Source organism: Papio anubis, chromosome 9 (genome assembly GCF_008728515.1).
Source record: "Papio anubis isolate 15944 chromosome 9, Panubis1.0, whole genome shotgun sequence".
Classification (NCBI taxonomy): domain Eukaryota; kingdom Metazoa; phylum Chordata; class Mammalia; order Primates; family Cercopithecidae; genus Papio; species Papio anubis.
Genome location: NC_044984.1, coordinates 58,610,906 through 58,632,698, shown reverse-complemented (window position 1 = coordinate 58,632,698; position 21,793 = coordinate 58,610,906). Strand labels below are relative to the sequence as shown.

General features: G+C 40.3%; 1 protein-coding gene and 1 long non-coding RNA gene across 3 annotated transcripts in view; one reads left to right on the top strand and one right to left on the bottom strand.

The window, feature by feature from the left end:
- Positions 1–6,215: 6,215 nt before the first annotated feature.
- Positions 6,216–18,094, bottom strand: LOC108581005. Its single transcript, XR_002515671.2, has 3 exons — positions 17,866–18,094; positions 13,640–13,751; positions 6,216–6,622 (listed from the first exon to the last, which is right to left on the bottom strand). It is a non-coding gene; the product is annotated as an uncharacterized LOC108581005 (long non-coding RNA).
- C9H12orf66 (chromosome 9 C12orf66 homolog) overlaps positions 17,893–21,793 on the top strand; it is a 30,484-nt gene continuing 26,583 nt past the window's right edge. For both annotated transcript variants that reach the window (XM_009181128.4, XM_003906719.5), the window contains exon 1: positions 17,893–18,406. In XM_009181128.4, the coding sequence (XP_009179392.1) occupies positions 18,172–18,406 (235 nt within the window). In that variant the 5' untranslated portion in view covers positions 17,893–18,171. The remainder of the gene's footprint in view (positions 18,407–21,793) is intronic.

Sequence of the window (21,793 nt, the reverse complement as noted above, 5' to 3'; positions counted from 1 at the left end):
ATTTTAAAGTGGCAAATATGGGCACGCTGGCTATTAAAATAAGAGGGTGTGTCTACGTTTAAACTCTTTTAAAAAGAAACTTGAAATAACAAACATTAAAAATAGAAATGGAAGTCACTGAAATGCAGGGCAATTATGCAGCTGACAATTAAAATGAAATGCAAGAATACATTAGGGAAAAGACCATAATAAAAGATTATCACTAACTCAAGGAGTTATAATAAGCAGACTTCCCAGACTGAGTGTTAATTGGATATAAGGTGGAGACAGGGGCTCAAAAAGCTTTCGCAGTTTGAAGCCCAAGTGGTGGAGCTCCTTGTCCTCAGAGTTTTAACTCAGGCCTGACAGTAAACACTTCAGGAACTGCTGCCAAACTTGTCACTGTAAGTCCTTACACAAAGCTTCTGGGCTTTGAACACCCTCACTGATGAATGTGAATTTACTTACTATTCTACTTACCACTTAGGTATCAGTCTTCTAGTAATACAGTGTCTCAGAGTACCTAATCACCATCCTGTTACCCTCTCAATCTGAAATCCAGGTTGGGCCAGCCCAATCAGGAAAATGGCCTCATTTTGATTCCTCCAAATTTAGAAGCCATTTCCTTTTTCTTTTTCTTTTTTTAATTTTCTTTTTTATTGAGACAGGATCTCGCTGGAGCACAGTGGCACCAATTATCATAGCTCACTGCAGCCTTGAACTCCCAGGCTCAAGTAATCGTCCTACCTTAACCTCCCAGTAGCTAGGACTATGGGCATATGCCATCATGTCAAGCTAATTAAAACAATCTTTTTTTTTTTTTTTTTTTTTTTGTAGAGACAGGGTGTCACTCTGTTGCCCAGGTTGGTCTGGAACTCTTGGTCTCAAGTGATCCTCCTCCCTTGGCCTCCCAAAGTGCAGGGGATTACAGGTGTTTAAGCCACCATGCCCTGCTGGGGCCATTTCTTAAAATCAAATTCTGAGTGACCCTCTCTCACTTGGAAAGGAAGACACAGCAGAAATACCTTTTTTTTTGAAACAGGGTCTCACTGTGTTGCCCAGCCTGGAGTGCAGTGGTGCAATCACGGGTCACTGCAGCCTCAACTTCCCTGAGCTCAGGTGATTCCCCGACCTCAGCCTCCTGAGTAGTTGGTACCACAGGCATACACCACCATGCCTGATTAACTTTTGTATTTTTTTTTTTTTTTTTTTTTTGTAGAGACAGGGTTTTGCCATGTTTCTCAAGCTGGTCTCGAATTCCTGTGCTCAAATGATCTGCCACGCTTGGCCTCCCAAAATGCTGAGATTACAAGCGTGAGCCACTGTGCCTGGCCAGAAATACCATTCATTTAATTCTGTCAATAACCATACATGTTTTAGTGCCTAATATATTTCTAGCACTGTACTTGATCCTTGAGGAAGGTAAATGTCAGAGGCTAACAGCTATGGATTTAGGATCAACACAATTAAATAAACGAATAACCATACATGTTTTAGTGCCTAATATATTTCTAGCACTGTACTTGATGCTTGAGGAAGGTAAGTGTCAGAGGCTAATAGCTATGGATTTAGGATCAACACAATTAAATAAAGGGAAATAAAGAAACAAAGAAAGGTGTAAGATAGTAAGTACATGATTGGCTGTTCATCTTTCTCCTTTATATGTACTGTGCTAAAAAGGCACCCTTGTCAAACTGCTTTGCTACCATGGTGACCGTTACTAAGAAATGCACAGATGCACATATGAACAGGTTACAGAGTTCTGTTTTCTTTTTTTTTTTTCTTTTAATATGTAGTGTTTTCCCAGTCAGATGAATGATTCTTAATACCAGTTTCCATACAGAGGTGATTCATACAATCACCTCTGTTGATTCTTTGTATTCAAGTCCTTAAAGAAACTGTAGCAAGAGCTTGTGGATCTATCCATGCTGACTCTCAACAGTTTGGGGATTTTCCTGCTGCTCAGGAATCAGGCATTAACTCTTCATGTATAATTTGTGAAAGCTATGAAATGATTTGGGATTCTCTGATTCCCCTATAAGAGATGGGGGGTGGGGTGGAAAAAGAGAGAGAGAGAGATAGTCGGTTCCCTCTAGAACACTCCTTCCTATATCTGCTATTATCCACAGGCCAAGACCTTTTTACCTGCACTCAGCACAAAAGAAATCTTCTGCATTCAGCCATAAGAGTAGCTGCTTAGGCAGTGATCACAGCTCTGCTTTAAGGATAAGACTCTTATCTGTGACTACAGAAAGAGAAAAGGTTTCTGAAGGTTCTGTGTGCTGATTTCTCTGTGGTAGCCCTAAATTACATTTGAATGTCACCCCCGAAGGAATATACTGTATGACAACAAGCACAGATTCTTGTGAAGATGGATATTTCCCCTTGGACAAATTTCAATCTGGATCTATATATCTTTATACATACTTACCATGAGCCTGTTATGTACTGTGCAGAGTACCAGACCAGGTACCACGGAAGAAAACTATAAAACAAAATTGAGATCCTATAGGAGCTTAGAATTTAGAAGTTAAGATCTTACCACACAGAAGTAATAATGATGGAATGAAAAACTAAGCAGAATTTATTCATGGAGTTCTGGACTTTTTGAACTAAAGTATCATAAAGATTGTTCTCTGTTTTGCAGAGGAGAAAACTGGAGCTCAGAGACTTAGTAGTTTACCTGAGGTCACAAAGTAAATTAGTGGCAGAGTCAGAGATACATCACAGTTATCAAGAGCTTTATTTACCTTATCGCATGTAACAACTATTAAGCATCAATTCCAGACAAGGCAATACGTAGCTTGAGATAATACATACAAAATGCCTAGCACCAAGTCTGGAACTATTAGCTGTCATCATTATCACAATCATCATCATCATCATCATGGTTACAAATTTTGGTATTAGCCAGACCTCGATGTGAGTCCCAGTTCTGTCACTTATTGTGTAACTGTGGACAAGCTACTTAAGTCCCAGTTTCTTTATCTATAAAATGAGAATAAAAATATCAATTTCATAGGATAATTGTGAGGATTTAATTAGATAGTATGTATAAAGTGCTTCATGTATTACCTAGCATGTTGAAACTGTTCAAATATTAGTGTTCCATTGCATTTATTGACCTATATAGGTACACAGGGAGTCAAACAAAGACACACGTACAGAGTATGGGTGGAACTTCTCTTTGCGCTGACAAAAAAGGAAACCAGTCAGTTAACAACATTTACTGAGTTTTCACTGTATACAGGTATCAGTGCACAGCCATATGGAACAAAGAAAATAAGAGAAGAAATGCTATTTGGGATGTTATAATATATAAACTATTTATCATTCACAACAAATACACACCAATTACCTACACCGTGATGAATAAGACTGAGTTTCTGCAAAGAGCTAGTCTAGTGGAAGCAGCAGCAAGAAATCAGGCCATTATGACATGGAGTGATAAACACATTGCAGAGCTAGGGCTAAGAGCTATGGAAGGTTATGAAAGGGCATCTAATCCACTAACGGTGGAGGTAGGGAAGGTTCCTCAAAGGAAAGAATTAGGAGTTGGCCAAAGATGAGAAGAGTTGAATAGAGCCTAAAGCAACAAACCTGCTGTGGTGGGTACTCTGGACTGGCTCTGGCTGTTAGCTATTCCAATCTTCTAGTGTGCTTTCTTTGAATACAGAGGTTAAAGAAGGAAAAGACACATTTCCCTCATGTCCCACAGGTAGGGTTATGCTTCTGCCAATTAGATGCACTTGGAAGGTGGATCCTAGGCTACAGTTATGTTTTGTTTTTGCTGGAAAACTAGTTGTAGATACACTGGGCATTTCTGCAGCAGTATTTCAGTGTCTAGGTCCCACCCCTGTGCCTGTTCAGAGGAAGTTGTAGGGGCAGTAGCGGCCTCTTGATCCTTGAATCACAGGTACGGCAGTATGTCTTTGAACTCAACACTCTGCTGGAGGTCCCTGACTGCCTGCGCCTTTCTGATTATTGCAGAGATGGCAGCTCCTCAGTAGACCATCCAGCAGACTTGCTCTAGAAATCATTCCTGGAGGCCTGCTAAGTGACCACTCCTTTAGACTTTCCAATGATTTTATAAGCTCCTGATATCCTGCATTAAATCCATTTTTGCTGAAAATAGTTTGGTTCTATTTCTTGCACCTAATACACCAGGAGAATACAAAAAATGCGAAATGTGCTATAGAGTTTTCAGGGGTCAGCAAACTAGCAAATTTTTCCTGCAAACAGCCAAGAGTGTAAATATTTTAAGTTTTGTGAGCCACATATGATTTCTTCTCCTCCTTCCTCCTTTTCTTCCTTCCTCTTCTTCCTCTTCTTTTAAAATAACCCTTTAAAAATATAAAAACCATTCTCAAACCCTGCAAGCCAGATTTAGCCCATGAGCTATAGTTTGCTGACCCTTGATAGAGTGTTGATGAGATGTCGAAAGAGCATGACGAAATGTCAAGGAATTAAAATACTGCAGGAAGATAATTCATATATATATATATATATATATATACACACACACATATATATATATATATTTTTTGAGACAGAGTCTCACTCAGTTGCCCAGGCTGGAGTGCAGTGGTGCAATTTTGGCTCACTGCAACCTCCCCCTCCTGGGTTCATGCCATTCTCCTGCCTCAGCCTCCCAAGTAGCTGGGACTACAGGTGCCCGCCACCATGCCTGGCTAATTTTTTTGTATTTTTAGTAGAGACGGGGTTTCACTGTGTTAGCTAGGATGGTCTCGATCTCCTGACCTCGTGATCCGCCCATCTTGGCCTCCCAAAGTGCTGGGACTACAGGCGTGAGCCACCACTCCCAGCCGATAACTCATATTTTTAAAAACAAGGTATGTTTAATGACGCCAGGTGCAGTGGCTCACTCCTGTAATCCCAGCACTTTGGGAGGCCAAGGTGGGCAGATAACTTGAGGTTAGGAGTTCAAGACCATCCTGGCCAATATGGTGAAACCCTGTCACTACTTTAAAAAATACAAAAATTAGCCGGGCGTGGTGGCATGCACCTGTAGTCCCAGCTACTTGGGAGTCTGAGGCAGGAGAATCACTTGAACCTGGGAGGTGGAAGTAGCACTGAGCTGAGATCACACCACTGCACTCCAGCCTGGGTGACAGAGCAAGACCTTGTCTCAAAAAAAAAAAAAGAGAGAGAAATGTTTAAGATATGTTTAATGATGTTACCATACTAAGACACACAATGAATCCTGGGGTGGGATCAACAGTTGATGAGAGGAGGCAACAGAATTCAGGTAAATAAACTGTTCCTTGCCTACTGAACTTTGGTGCCCAGTTCATTAAAGAAATAATTTTATTATGGTGAAACAAACAAACACTACAGTTCAGTAATGTCATGCATACTTACATTGCTGTGCAGCAGATCTCCAGAACCTTTTCGCTGCGTAAAACTGAAACTCTACATCAATTAAACAACTCCCCATTTTCCCCTTCTAGCCAGTCCCTGGTAACCATCATTCAACTCTGTTTCTATTAATTTGACTACTCTAGTTACTGCATATAAGTGATATAATATTTGTCTTTTTGTGACCGGCTTATTTCACTTAGCATAATATCCTCAAGGTTCACACACGCGGTAAATAACAGGATTTCCTTCCTCTTAAGGCTGAATGTATGTAACATTTTTCTTCATTCATTCATTCCTTGATGGACATTTGGGCTGCTTCCACCTCTTAGCTATTGTGAATAATGCTGTTATGAACATGGGTGTAGGAACCTCTCTTCAAGATCTTGCTTTCAATTCTTTTTTTTTTTTTTTTTTTGAGACGGAGTCTTGCTCTGTAGCCCGGGCTGGAGTGCAGTGGCCGGATCTCAGCTCACTGCAAGCTCCGCCTCCCGGGTTCATGCCATTCTCCTGCCTCAGCCTCCGGAGTAGCTGGGACTACAGGCGCCCGCCACGTCGCCCAGCTAGTTTTTTGTATTTTTAGTAGAGACGGGGTTTCACAGTGTTAGCCAGGATGGTCTCGATCTCCTGACCTCGTGATCCGCCCGTCTGGGCCTCCCAAAGTGCTGGGATTACAGGCTTGAGCCACCGCGCCCGGCCGCTTTCAATTCTTTTTGATAATTACCCAGAAGTAGAATTGCTGGTAGTTCTATTTTTAATTTTTTGAGGAACCTCCATATTGTTTTCTACAATGGCTGCACCATTTTACATTCCTACCAACAGTGCATGAAGGTTCCAATGTCTCCACATTCATGTCAACACCTGTTTTTTTTTTTTTTTTTTAATTATCTGACTAGCCTAATAGGCATGAGGCAGTACCTAATTGTAGTTTTGATTCGCATTTCCCTAATGATTAGTAATCTTGAGTATCTATGTTCTTATATGTTTGTTGGCCATTTGTGTATCTTTCTTACATAAAAGTCTATTCAAGTCCTCTGCTCATTTTAAAATTAGTGCTCTTTTTGTTGAGCTGCAAGAGTTCCTTTTATATTCTAGATATTGCGCTCTTATCAGATACAGAATCTGCAAATATTTTCTCCCCTTCTGTAGGTTGCTTTTCACTCTGTTGATTGTGCTAGTCCAGTTTTAATCTTTGCCCATGAATGAAAGTCTAGTCTGGAGCAAACTGCTGGCAGTCTGGTCAGGTCTGGAGTCGTCTTCTATCCTAAAGACATTAGTGGTAATGAGTCAAAACATCTGTCTTGGATACTTCAGATCTCGATATTCTGATCCTCTACAACATCCAAAAGCATTCCCATACCTTTGCTTTGAGCCAGAACCAGCCAACTTAAGGTTTGTGGGGCTGTAGAATTAGAAGCAGCCTCAAGACTGGGTAAGTGGGAGATACGGAGGTGGACTCATTGGATTCAGATTTGTGTTATTAAGTGTCTGTCACCAGAATGCTGAAATCAAACAATTTCAATACCTACTTTTCAATTCACTATTGTTCCTTTTTACTCAAATGGCAGTCAGTTCAGTTTCTTTGATGCTTCATGTTTATGCTGAGGAAATAAAACATCCCAGTCCTGGAGGCCTGAATGATTCCCAGGAAGTACATGGAGAGTTCATCCAAGGCTTGGTCTAGAACGCAACTCAGTTCACACAAAACTTGCTCCAAAAAAACCTTGCTGATTCTGTACAAGTGGATATGAACACTATGGAATGGTGCATTTGCTAAATCATCCTATTTGAAGAGATAAGTTTCTGACCTACAAAAGGTCTATTTCCTCTTCCAACCACTACTGCCTTTTTGAAGTACACAATTGGAGAAGCTGAATAGGTTGGCTTGTCAATATTGATGAAATTTTTAAAAACCTAAAAAAATTTATGGAAAATGACTGATTGCCTCACTGTCAAAATTCTTATTCCTATTGAGATTTAGCACGTTTGATAAAATTATGTATCTATGATTGCTTTTGGAAACAGAAAATTTTAGAAAGCCTTATGTGCATTATTTTTCTGGTTCCCACAAGAAAAATAAAATGGGAGAGAAGGTTAGGGACAGAGCTGCACAAGGTCAAGCAGAAAATAATGCTGAAAATGTAGAGTCCTAATTCCCTGACTTTTATGTTAAGTTGTTAATTCAAGTATTTACATGCAACGATGTTTATCACTGCATACTTCATATTATGAAATGTAAGGAATAGTGACATTTAAGCTGCCAAACACAGTAGGTTAAAAAAAATACTTAGTTTACTCATCATATCAAGAAATCAAGAGATAGGCGATTGAAAGCATTGGTTTAAATGTTCAGAGATTTTGTTAAAGCCAAGTATCTAATTTCTTTTCTCTCATGGATGAAAAATGGGTACGATAGCTCTGAACATCTCATTCCTTACCAAGCAGAAACAGGTAAGAAATGATACCAGCTTTGGCTGTCTCATTTTATCCGGAAGGCAAAATGTTTCCTGGAACTTCCCCCTCAACTCTCACAAAACTTGAGCTTATTTCTCAATGGCTGGAACTTGTAAGTGAGGCTACAAAACTAAATATTCCTAGATATTATAGAGGTAGGTTAGTGAGAAGGGATTTGGGAATGGGTGTTTCTCTGCTAAGTTTTAGGGTTGGCCACAGGAAAACCAGGGAATACCAAATATCCAATAATACAAGAGTGACTGAGTGTCACGTGCCATATGAATCCCAGGTGGCTGTTAAAAATTGTGTTGTGAGCCAGGTGCAGTAGCGCACACCTGTAATCCCAGCACTTTGGGAGCCTGAGGAGGGCGTGTCACATGAGGCCAGGAGTTTGAGACCAGCCCGGGCAACATGGTGAAACCCCATCTCTACTAAAAATACAAAAAATAGCTGGGCATGGTGGTGCATACCTGTAATCCCAGCTACTCACATACTCATGTGGCCAAGGCACGAGAATTACTTGAACCTGGGGGGCAGAGGTTGTGGTGAGCTGAGATCATGCCACTGTACTCCAGCCTGGGCGACAGAGCAAGATCTCATCTAGAAAAAAAAAAATACTGTTGCAGATAGTTACATGCTAAATTATCTATAAAGTATTATTAACTAAACATTTAATATAAAATAAGAAAATTTCAAATTTTTTAGAGCAAAATAAATATATATTTAAAAATTTTAAATGGACGGATGCAAAAAGAAAAAAAATGGAACTTATATTCCAAAAATGTTGACTTCGGTTGAGTTTTTCAGGAAACAGACTCTGAAGCAGAGGTTTGTATGCAGGTGATTTACAGGTGAGAACTCTCAGGAACAGCACCTGTTAAGGGAAGCAGGGACAGGATTGGGCAGAGGGGGAAGGTGAATAGCAGGGCAGTTGCCACAGAGACTTTAACTTGCCTCACAGGACACTCTAAAGCTGGGATGTCCCAGATTGTGCCAATTGACTTGATGCCTTTGTACCTCCACAACTGACCAACCACTGGATTTGGGCTGACCCAAGGCGGGGAATGTTGGGTGAGGCAGTTTCCATCACTGAAGACAATTTTAGAGAGGAATTCAATTATGAGCCAGCAACAGCCAACATTCCTGGTAGCTGTATCTTGGGATCTGGGCAGCATACCACAGTATCCACTAGAAATGTCAACAGTGATTATCATAGTTTGGGGATTAATATGCTTTATTTTTCTATATGCCTTATTTTATTTATAAGCTTTATTTTTCCAAATTTCTCTATATATGCTTTATGTTTTCCAAATTTTTCACAATGAATACAGCATTGTACTAAGGATTAAATGAGTCAATTCATGTAAAGCACTTAGCACAACTCCTATAATTTACACAATACTCAATATATTTATAAATGATTATTTTGTATTTAGAAAGAAATTTGTATATATAGGTACACACACATTTCTTTCTAAATTCAAAATAACCATAGGTAAATTTATTGAGTACTTGATATATATACATATATAATTTAAAAAGAAAACATAAATATATACATTGTCAAAAAGAATGAAAGTGTGAAAAAGAATTTAAAATAACACATGGATCTTGCTGTTCATTTTGGTTTATTTTGGTTTATCTGATCTGTGAAAGTCTTTCTTATAACATTGTTTCTTTTTAGCATTGTCCAATAGAAAGTTTTGTGATGATGAAAATTTCTATATCTGTGCTGTCCAATATGGCAGTCACTAGCCACAGGAGGCTACTGAACATTTGAAATGTGACTAGCACAACTAAGGAAGTACATTTTTAAAATTTTATTTCATTTTAAATTCATTTAAAATGTAAATAGCCGCATGTTGCTAGTGGCTACCATATCTGACAGTATGGCTTTAGACCAACACTGGGCAATGGTTATTTAGAGAACAGATTTAAAATATTATTTCTCTCTTGAAGCTTGGATTAGTTTCTTACTTCATTGCTCTGTATAATTCCCTAACCTTGATTTTAAAATCTCATTATAATTAGACACGTAGAAAAACAAAATGGGAGGAGCTAATTAAGTATAAATAAGAGTGTGTTTATGTGTGAGTGTTGTCATATGAAAGGAAAAGTAATTTAACTGAAAGTAAGATGTTGACCAGGCATGGTGGCTCATGCCTGTAATCCCAGCACTTTGGGAGTCTGAGCATGTGGATCACTTGAGGTCAGGAGTTTGTAACCAGCCTGGCCAACAATGTGAAACCCCGTCTCTACTAAAAATACAAAAATTAGCTGGGTGTGGTAGCACATGCCTATAATCCCAGCTACTTGGGAGGCTGAAGCAGGAGAATCGCTTGAACCCAGGAGACAGAGGTTGCAGTGAGCCGAGATCTCGCCACTGCACTCCAGCCTGGGTGGCAGAGTGAAACTCCGTCTCGAAAAAAAAAAAAAAAAAAAGAAAGTTAGATATTAAAGAGCTATATAATGTAATAATGTATTGCTAATTGGGTGGTGCTTTTAGCAAATGATTTGGAAAAAAAAAATGAAAAAGTTTGTTCTGTGTTAAATATTTGATTCCTCTTGGTAAGCCAAAGACTTTCCCTGAAACAGCATCTTTCAACCACACTGTTGATAAGAAAGATAACTGCAGCAACAATTTGACATTGCCTGAATAACAAGTGGAAATCTCTTACTACTCAGGTGGGAGGCCTGTGTGTGGACAATCACTAACAGCAGCCAGGTTTATGGAGGAAAGCTACACAAACTGTGGTTTGCATCTTAGCCTTATCAATTACTAGTTCTGTGTATTTGAACAAGTTACTTAAGTTTTTGGAGCCCCCATTTCTCCATAATCAAGTGTTTAAAAGTACCCCTACCTTGAAGACTTACAGGAAGATCAGTCATATATAAAGCACCTGGCCAGGCGTGGTGGCTCATGCCTGTAATTCTAACACTTTGGGACACCAAGGCAGGAGGATTGCTTGAGTTCAGGAGTTCAAGACCAGCCTGGGCATCATAGTGAGACCTCATCTCAAAGACTAAAAAAATACTATACTAAAAGATGTATAAAATACTTGGCACATAGTAAGTGCTATATTAATGACAGTTTTATTGTTAGTATCATATACAGAAAATTGATCAGGAAAAGGGAAGTAAGCCCAAATAATATCAACTTTAGGTAGTAATTAATTGGCACAATGACAAACTGTAAAATCATTTTTGGAATATGTTACTTTGCATATATTGGCCACAAATGAAATTTCATCCAAGCCAGTACAGTGGCTCATGCCTGTAATCCCAGAACTTTGGAAGGCTGAGGTGGGAGGACTGCTTGAGGTCAGGAGTTCAAGACAAGCCTGGGCAACATAGCAAGACCCCAGTTCTATAAAATAAATTTTTTTTTTTGAGACAGAGTCTCGCTCTGTCACCCAGGCTGGAGTGCAGTGGCACGATCTCGGCTCACTGCAAGCTCCCTCTTCCCGGGTTCACGCCATTCTCCTGCCTCAGCCTGCCAAGTAGCTGGGACTACAGGCACCCGCCACCGCACCTGGCTAATTTTTTGTATTTTTAGTAGAGACGGGGTTTCACCATTCACAGGATGGTCTCGATCTCCTGACCTTGTGATCCACCCACCTCGGCCTCCCAGAGTGCTGGGATTACAGGCACGAGCCACTGCGCCCAGCCTACAAAATAATAAAATGAGCCAGGCACGATGACATGTGCCTGTAGTCCTAGCTACAGAGGAGGCTGAAGCAGGATCAGGGGCGCTTGAGCCCAGGAGTGATACTGCAGTGAGCTATGATTACAGCACTGCACTCCAGCCTGGGTGACAGAGCGAGACCTTGTCTCCAAAAATATTTTAAATGTAGTCCATTGTTGATTGAATACATGAAAGAATGAATGTCTTGCTTCATTCTTAAAGCCCTTTTGTCCCCAAAATGGGTTGTTATAACTAAAATGGTTTTTTCACTGGCATTGTCACTAGGGTTATTTTCAAAGACCTGTAAAGAGCAATACCAAATCAACGGTCTTGAGCAGAGTTGTTTTTCTAGACTTAAGAGAGACTTTGCCTGAAATTAAGAAACAGCTTCTTGAGTAATAAAATATTAAAATATTACTGAAGGAGCAGTTAAGGCTTCCATCCTTAGATATTTTTAGGAAGACAAATAATTCTCTATGCTGAAAATACCATCATCTGTGGAAGCCAGCCTCTAGGATAACCTACAGTGATGCTTGCTTCCTCACATTCAGGCCCTTCACTAGTCTCCTGCTCAAATTCAATTGAGGGTGGCTCTGAATATGGCAGAGGTGATGTGTGAATTCTGAGGCTAAGTGATAAAAGGCATTGCAGCTCCTGCTTTGGTCTCTTAACCACTTGCTCCAGGATAAGCCAGTTACCATGCTGTGAGGACACTCAAGCAGTCCTGTGGAGAGCCCCATGTAGCCAGTAGCTCAGGCCAAGCTGCCAAGAATGTGAGAGAGCCACTGTGGAAGGGGATTCTCCAGCTCTAGTCAAGACTTTAGATGACTACAGCCCTTGCCAACATCTGACTGAAACTGTAAGAGACTGACATAGAACTGCCCAACTGATCCACTTTTGAATTCCCAACTCACAGAAATTGTGAGAGATAATAAATGATGTTTATTGTTTTAAGCCACTATGTTTTGGGGTTATTCATTATGCAGCAATAGATATATGTTATCAATAACAAACAATAAGCTAGGTGTGGTGGCTCATGATTGTAATCCCAGCACTTTGGAAAGCCAAGGCAGGAGGATCACTTGTGTCCAGGAGTTTGAGACCAGCCTGGGCAACACAGCAAGACCCTGTCTCTAAAAAAATAAAAATAAATAAATAGTTATTGCTGCTATACAAAATATCCTGCTCATGGGCTGAACCATTCAAAGTAACTTCTCGCTTTATAACTTTAATGTTTTAACAGCTTGACATGTCATTAACACTGCATTTTCTTATATCACTCTTATGAGACAAGAAGAATCAGTCAATTAAGTATTTAGTGAACATCTGTTAAGTTCAAGGTAGTACTCTAATTTCTAGAAACATACAACTTACCAAGACTGAATCACAAAGACACAGAAAATCTGAACAGATCAATTATGAGTGAGGAGATTGATCCAGTAACCAAAAACTTCCCAATAGAGAAAAACCCAGCAATATTCTGGCTTTCAGATCACATAAAATTTTCACCTTTTACTCAAGATTCCTGTGGAGAGGAAAGACTCTGAGCTTTTAGCTAATTTTTTGAGGTCTTCCTTTGGCAGGGCTAGTAAAAAACAAAAAAGAAAAGAAAGGGAAAAAAGAAAAGCCCAGACCAGGTAGCTTCATGGGTGAATTCTACCAAGCATTTAAAACTGAAGAGAAAGGAACACTTCCAAACTCATTTTATGAGGCCAGCATTACCCTCACATCAAAGCCAGATAAAGATACAGGGATGGGCCAATATCCCTGACTTCTGGCTCTACAGGCAAAAATCCTCAACAAAATATTAGCAAGCAAAATTCAATGCCACATTAAAAGTATCATATATTAAGATCAAGTAGGATTTATTCCTGAGATGAAAGATAGTTCAAAATATGCAAATCAACCAGAGTGATATTTCACATTAACTAAACAAAGTATGAAAATCATATGATCAATTCAGTAGATGCAAGAAAAAGCATTTAATAATATTCAACATCTTTCATGATAAAAACTCTCAACAAATTAAAGAAGGAATATACCAGAGTAATTAGGCAACAAAAAGAAATAAAAGTCATCCAAATCAGAAAAGAAATTAAACTATCTCTGCATATGGCATAATCTGATATATAGAAAACCCACCTGGGCACAGTGGCTCACGCCTGTAATTCTAGCACTTTGGGAAGTCGAGGCAGGAGGATCGCTTGAGCTTAGGAGTTTGAGATCAGCCTAGGCAACATAGCAGCACTTGTCTCTGCAAAAAATAAAAAAAATTAGCCGAGTGTGATGGTGTGGGCCTGTAGTCCCAGCTACTTCAGAGGCTGAGGTGGGAGGATCGCCTGAGCCCAGGAGGTCAAAGCTGCAGTAAGCTGTGATGATGCCACTGCACTCTAGCCTGGATGACAGAGTGAGACCCTGTCTAAAAAAGAAAGAAAGAGAGAGAGAGAGAGAGGGAGAAATACATAAATAAATTAGAACTAATAAACCAATTCAGTAAAGTTGCAGGATACAAAATCAACAAATGAAAATTGGTTGCATTTCCATACACTAATAATAAACTACCTAAAAAAGAAATTAAGAAAACATCTCATTTATAATAGCATCAAAAACAATACAATAATTATTAATAAATTTAACCAAGGAGGTGAAAAATCTGTACGCTAAAAACTGTAAGACACTGATGAAAGAAAATGAAGACACAAATAAAGATATGTTCACAGATTGAAGTATTAGTATTGTTAAAATGTCTACACTCCCCAAAGCAATCTAGATTCAATGTGATCCCTATCAAACTTCCAATGGCATTTTTCATAGAAATAAACAATCCCAAAATTCATACGGAACCACAAAAGTCCTCACATAATCAATGCAATCTTGAGAAACAACAACAAAGCTAGAGATATCACACTCCCTGTTTTCAAATTATATTACACAGATATACTAATCAAAACAGTATAGTACTGGCATAAAAACACACACAGAGACCACTGGAAAAGAATACAGAGCTTAAAAATAAACCCACACATACACGGTCAACTAATCTTTGACATGGGCATCCAGAATATACAATAGATAAAGGATGGTCTCTTCAATAAATAGTGTTGGAAAAACTAGGTATCTAAGTTATCTACCTGCAAAAGGGTAAAATTATACCCTTACTTTACACCCTCCACAAAAATTAAATTGAAATGGGTTAAAGACTTAAATAACAGACCTGAAATTATAAAACTCCTCCAAAAAAAAATAGGGGGAAAGCTACTTGACATCGGTCTTGGCAATGATTTTTCAGACACACACCCAAAGTACAGGCAACAGAAGCAAAAATAAACAAGTTGGACTACATCAAACTAAAAAGCATAGCAAAGGAAACACTCAACAAAATGAAAGGGTAACCTATGCAATGGGAGAAAATATATATCTGGTAAGGAGTTAATGTCCAAAATATGTAAGGAACTCATACAACTCAACAGCAGGAAAACATAGCCCAATTAAGAATTGGGCAAAGGATGTGGATAGACAGTTTTCCAAAGCAGACATAAAAATAGCCAACAGATACATTAAAACAAACTCAACATAACTAATCATCATGGAAATGCAAGTCAAAACCATACGATATCACCTCACATGTGTTAGAATGGCTATTATCAAAAAATGGCCAGGTGGGGTGGTTCATGCCTGTAATTCCAGCACTTTGGGAGGCTGAGGTGGGAGGACTGCTTGAGACCAAAAGTTTGAGACCAGCCTGAGCAACACAGCAAGACTATCTCTATTAAAAAAGAAAAAAAAAAAAAAAAAAAAGACAAGCAATAACAAGTGTTGTTGAGGGTGTAGAGAAACAGGAACCCTTGTACACTGCTGGTGGGAATATAAATTGATACAGCAATTATGGAAAAATAGTATGGAGGTTCCTCAAAAAATTAAAAATAGAACTATCATATGATCCAGCAACTCTACTTCTGCATTTATATCCAAAGGATTACTCACAATAGTCAAGATACAGAAACAATGTGTCTGTCAACAAATGAAGAGATAAACAAAACGTAGTAAATACAGACAATGGAATACTTACCCATAAAAAGGAAGGAAATACTGACATTTGTGACAACGTGGATAAACCTGGAGGATGTTACATTAAGTGAAATAAGCCAGACACAGAAAGACTAATACTGTATGACCGCACTTATATGGGGAATCTAAAAAAGTTGAACTCATAGAAGCAGAGAGTAGAATCGTGATTGCCAGAGTCTGTGGGTTGGGGAAAATGGGGAGATGTTTATTGCACATTTATCAGCAATTAAAATGTTTCTTTTGGGAGCTAACCTATGAGAATGCAAGAGCATAAGCATGATATAATGGACTTTGGGGACTTGCAGGGAAGGTTGGGAGTGGGGTGAGAGATAATAGACTACACATTGGGTATAGTGTACACTGCTCAGGTGACAGGTGCACCAAAACTCTCAGAAATCGGCACTAAATAACTTATTCCTATAAACAGAAGCCACCTGTACCCCCAAAACTATTGAAATAAAATTAAACACTTTCTTTTGCTAGTTTGGTAAATAAAAATAGAATATAGTTTATTTTGCATTTCTTTGATTACTAGTGAGGTTGAGCATTAAAAAAGACATTTGAATTTTATATTTCTTTTGGGACTTATATATTCATGTCCTTTTATTCTTATTGGTAAGAGATCTTGATATGTTAAGTACATTAAACCTTTGTCTGACATATATTATAGATATCTTTTCCCCAGGATGGCACTTTTTAAAAATTATTATACTTTAAGTTTCGGGATACATGGGATAGGTTTGTTACATAGGTATACACGTGCCATGGTGGTTTGCTGCACCCATCAACCCGTCATCTACATTAGGTATTTTACACAGTCAAATCAATCTCATTCTTCTGAAGTTCTTCCAATTATTTTCTATTTAGAAGGTTCTTCTCTATCTTTAGATCAATTAGTCACTTGTATTTTTTCTGGTTTCTGGTTTTATGTTTTCCACTTTTTTTTTTCTTCAGGAAACAAGGTGACAGTCTATTTTTCCCATGGTTAAATATGTTTCCTTCACTATTAATTGAATAGGTTTCTTCCCCCACTAATTTATAATGTCACCTTCATTACCTAAGGAATTCTCATATTACATGGGTATGTTTATGAGTTTTATAATCTCTTTTATTGTCTATTGGTTTTGGTGATAGTACCACACTTTTTTTTTTTATTATCTCTATTTATTCATCAAGAATCATCACACTCTCCTCCAGGAAGCCTCCTTAATTATTCCAAAACGGTATGATTGCTCCCTTCACTCTCTTTCACCTTTGTCATGTTTAAAAATCTGCCTTGGCCGGGTGCGGTGGCTCATGCCTGCAATCCCAGCACTTTGGGAGGCTGAGGCGGGCGGATCACCTGAGGTCGGGAGTTCCTGACCAGCCTGACCAACATGGAGAAACCCCGTCTCTGCTAAAAATACAAAATTAGCCGGGCGTGGTGGCGCATGTCTGTAATCCCAGCTACTCTGGAGGCTGGCCTTAGGCAGGAGAATTGCTTGAATCCGGGAGGCGGAGGTTGGCAGTGAGCTGAGATGGCACCACTGCACTCCAGCCTAGGCAACAAGAGCAAAACTCTGTCTCAAAAAAAAAAAAAAAAAAAGGCTTCCTTGAAGCTGGGCGTGGTGGCTCACGCCTGTAATCCCAGCACTTTGGGAGTCTGAGGCAGGCAGATCATTTGAAGTCAGCAGTTCAAGACCAGCGTGGCCAACATGGTGAAACCCCGTCTCTATTAAAAATACGAAAATTAGCCGGGTGTGGTGGCGCTGGCCTGTAATCCCAGCTACTAGGGAGGCTGAGGCAGGAAAATCGTTTGAACCCGGGAGGTGGAGGCTGCAGTGAGCCGAGATCTCACCACTGCACTCCAGCCTGGGCGACAGAGCGAGCCTCCGTCTCAAAAAAAAGAAAAAAAAAAAAAAGGTAACTTTTTAAGGAAGGTGAGTGTAGTTTGGGCCAGGGGCTCTGCTTGTTAGCTGCTGGGCTAACACAGACCCGGGAGAACTAGAACGGGACACAGGTGAGAGTTAACCGACGGTGTGTGATGTGACGAAAACTAGGCAATGGTGACGAGATTAACCTTTACCGTTCAGTCTTCTAACCTCAGCAAATCACTTCCCTGAGTTGGTGTAGAAGCTGTCAGGGCTGACTAGGGGCCCTGCTGTGAGTGTGAGCACAACTCCAGGCACTTCCCCATCTCCCAGCCGGCCCAGCGAGGCGCCTGGCGAGCCCAGGCCAGATGTTCCGGCCAGAGTTGACGTCACGTTTGCATGACATCACCAGCGCTGACGAACCTCACAGGGAGGGGCCTGTCAGCTCACCTCAGAGCGCAGGCAACTCCTTAGAGCAGGGAAGTGGCCGCCTCCCGTTCTACCCTGAGGGTCCGAATAGTCAGAGCCGTAGGAGCCGAAGCGCCGAAGGAGCTCAGGAACCGCTACCTTCCTCTTTCCTTGGTACTTATCCGCGTCTTCTCTAAGGCCCAGGAGCGCTCCCGGCGGCGGCGCGCTCACGAGCCCGCCAGTGGAGGCGGTCACGCGCACGCACGCTTGTGCGCAAGCCCGTTCCTTCAGAACCCGGAAGTGCGAGGCCGAGGAGAGCCACGTGGGTCGAGCTGGGGCGCAGCTCGCATGGGGGAGTCTATCCCGCTGGCCGCCCCGGTACCGGTGGAACAGGCGGTGCTGGAGACATTCTTCTCTCACCTGGGTATCTTCTCTTACGACAAGGCTAAGGACAATGTGGAGAAGGAACGAGAGGCCAACAAGAGCGCGGGGGGCAGCTGGCTGTCGCTGCTGGCGGCCTTGGCGCACCTGGCCGCGGCCGAGAAGGTCTATCACAGCCTCACCTACCTGGGGCAGAAACTAGGTACCTCCGCCCCGCCCCCCGAGCCCCCTTGAGGAGGAAGGAAAGGGGGTATATTCCCCTGTCGGCAGTGGCTTGGGTTTCCCGTCTCTGTGTCACTTCTAATCGCAGGCTCGACTCGGCATTCCCAGGTCTCCTCCCACCGTTCCTTTCCTTCCCTGGGCTTCCAAAAGCCCCGCCCACCGGCCTGCGCTGCTGATAGATTGGCGAACTGGGTACATGCTCTTTGCAGGGCTGTGACCCAAACCGAAGGGTTTGCCCCTTTGCCTCGTGCATGGATTGATGCCATAAATGAGAAGTTAATCAAACTATGTCTTCATTGTTTTAATTAGTGACGCTGCAGCCAGAAGAGCAAAACTTTGCAAAACAACCTAGTTTTATTACGGAACACTATTGTGTGGCCTCTTAAGGTTAAGGCCCGAGAGTCACATTTGGAGTCCTACCCCATCTTCATAGTCCCCCAATACATATTTAATGACTAAAGTAACAAATGAATACTGGGCAGGAAAGGCAAGAAATATGCCTAAAACTAGTAAGAGGAGACTTAAGGGGAAAATGGTAAACACTCTTAGCACCTCATGTACATCTTGCCTCTGAAAATAAGATTCAAGAGCTGATTCAACTCATTTTTACTAGTAGAAGCAATAAGTATAAGTAGATGAGCAGGAAATAATAGATGTAAAAGGCATGGATTATGCATACAAAATAATATTACTGCTTAATTATGACAAATAAATATATTTGAATCCTAGGGATTTTAGAGTCAGTACTTGACCTATTTTAGACTCTTCAGTTTTCAGAAGCATGAGGGCTGATGTGAGTGAAGGACACGTATATAAAATACAGAGAATAGAAATGTAAAATTGGGGTATATTTCATTTTGATCCACCACCCCCGTTCCCTGACCAGCCCCTTACTTTCCTTTTATTGCCTGAAGGTGACCATGTACGTCTTACTGAGCTTTCAGACTCAAGGGACAGGTCTTCCTGAGATTGTAATTGTAGCAAGTATGTTGATTTATACATACTTACTTAGTATGCTAATTTATTAGCAAAAACTGGTCAGATAGTTTCACCTTATTTTTTTCTCCCCTTTTTACAATGGCATTTCTCACAAATTTGCAGTTGCTGCTATGGTGTTATTATTCCCCTTTCTATAGAATAGCAAATTATATATGCAGTTGTGTTGGGTAGATGATAGAGTCCAAACCAAAATATCTGCCCTTGAACTGTCAGATTGAGTTTGCGTTTATATAACTTATTAAAAATGTGTATGAAAATTATAATTTATGTATACATATATATGTTTTTTATATATGTGAAAATGGGGTGGATTCTAGCTGTAATACTGAAGGCAGGGTATATTTAGGCAGTTTTAGTTGTTTTTAGACTCCCCCACCTCAAAGAATGGTGACTGATTCAAGTGCCATGATTCTTTGCTTTTTCTTTTTTTTTTTTTAATTAACTTATCCATGGGAATTTGATGAAAGCTGTATACTCACTCTCCAGAAAAATATATATGTACATATAATTTTGCATATAACCTGAGTGGGTTCAGTTGAATTTTCTAAAGTCTATTTATTGACTCCATTAAAAAAAAATCTGCTACTCTAGTTTTAAGTTGAATGAGCCAGGTTTTTATGTAAACAGAACTGGCTGCCTGTGTGTAAGAATGTGTGTGTAAGATCTTCACTGTCTCTAACTTGGGTTCCGTAAAGTGGTCCTTAATTTGTAAATTGATTAGTTCTGCTTGAACCCCAGCTGGCATGGGTGAGCATGAGGGGTATGCCTTGAAACTGATCTACACAACATTTGGTTCTGTGATACATGCCCAGGCACTGTTAGGTTCCTAGGTGGGCTCCTCACTTCTGAGTAAATATACTGAAAATGGTATATTTAATGCTTCATAACTTATTAACACATAAACACAAGTTCCAGAATTTAAATTTTATCTTAGCACATATTTTTTTGGTACTGGAGTGTATATGATATCAGTGTACTTACAATATGACTTCACAGTTATCAGGTTTACTGTCTATTTTCTTAAAAACTTAAGGAGAAAACTTTCGTGTTGCCATTTAAAACATTCCCATGTTCTCCGGCTTCACTTTAGCCTCATTAAACATTTATATAGTTTCTTTAGACATTCATGGTCGGGTGTTTGTCCATTCCATCCATTCCTTCCGGGCGCCTTCCCCCCCCCCTTTTTCATCATCCCTTCCTTCCTTCCTTCCTTCCTTCCTTCCTTCCTTCCGTCTGTTTGAACGAGAGATATTTCAAGTAAAGTGGGTCACCCCAACTCCTTCCCTTGTGGGACCATTTTGTTGGGGTATAGCAGTGGATGTGATTAAAAAATAAACAGGGGCCAGAGACAACACCCGGGAGGCGGAGCTTGCAGTGAGCTGAGATCCGGCCACTGCACTCCAGCCTGGGCGACAGAGCGAGACTCCGTCTCAAAAAAAAAAAAAAAAAAAAAATGACAACTAAAGCTCAAAGTGGTTCAGTAGTTTGCACATCAACATAGCCTGTAATCGTGGGAGCTGGGGTTTGAAACCAAGTCTTTCAGACCTCCACAGCTTTTGGGTTTTATATGACACTCTTATTACCCTCCTAAGCTGAGAGGTTTTATCCTAGATGTTGTCACAGAGGCCTATTTATGTTGTACCCTTCACTCTACAAAATCAGCAGAACTAAACTGAATATTGGTATGTGGGAGGAGAAGACAAGGACCCTGGGAACAGTTCCATATGGGATATTGATTGTCACAACTGAATTCCACCTGTACCCATGGATTTTGATAATTAGTAGAATGATATGCCAGCTACTCAATCTGTTTGAAACAAGCTTGTCAACCTACCTTTTCGAGAAACCACATACGGTCAAGATAGCTTTGAATAGCCCCTTTACAAATTATAACCGCTTTCTTTTTGAAGATGGGGTACGCTGTTGCAGAGCTGGAGGTACGTGGTAACACGGTGTACACTGCAACTCTACCTCCCAAATTCCGTGAATTCTCCTACTTCAATCTCCATACATACTAAGTTACAGCACCTACCACCACCAGCCAATTTTTGCCTTTTAAGTAGGGCCGGAACACCATCATATTGTAAAACTGAAATTCTCAAACTCTCAACCTCAAGTGAAGTAGCACCTCCCAAAGTACTGAGATTGACGTAAACCACCATACCTTCGCTTTTAAAACAATGTAAATTTTTGTACATTTTTCTCATCGCTGTGGTGTGTATTGCCTTATATTTATATAGCAACACTTTAAGGCAAATTCTTCTAATATGGCTTAGAAGCCAAAATTGGAGCACCCAGAACCTCTCTGACTTAGAACCTCTCAGTTTACACCTTACTTGACACTTATATGTGTATTGTACATGGCATA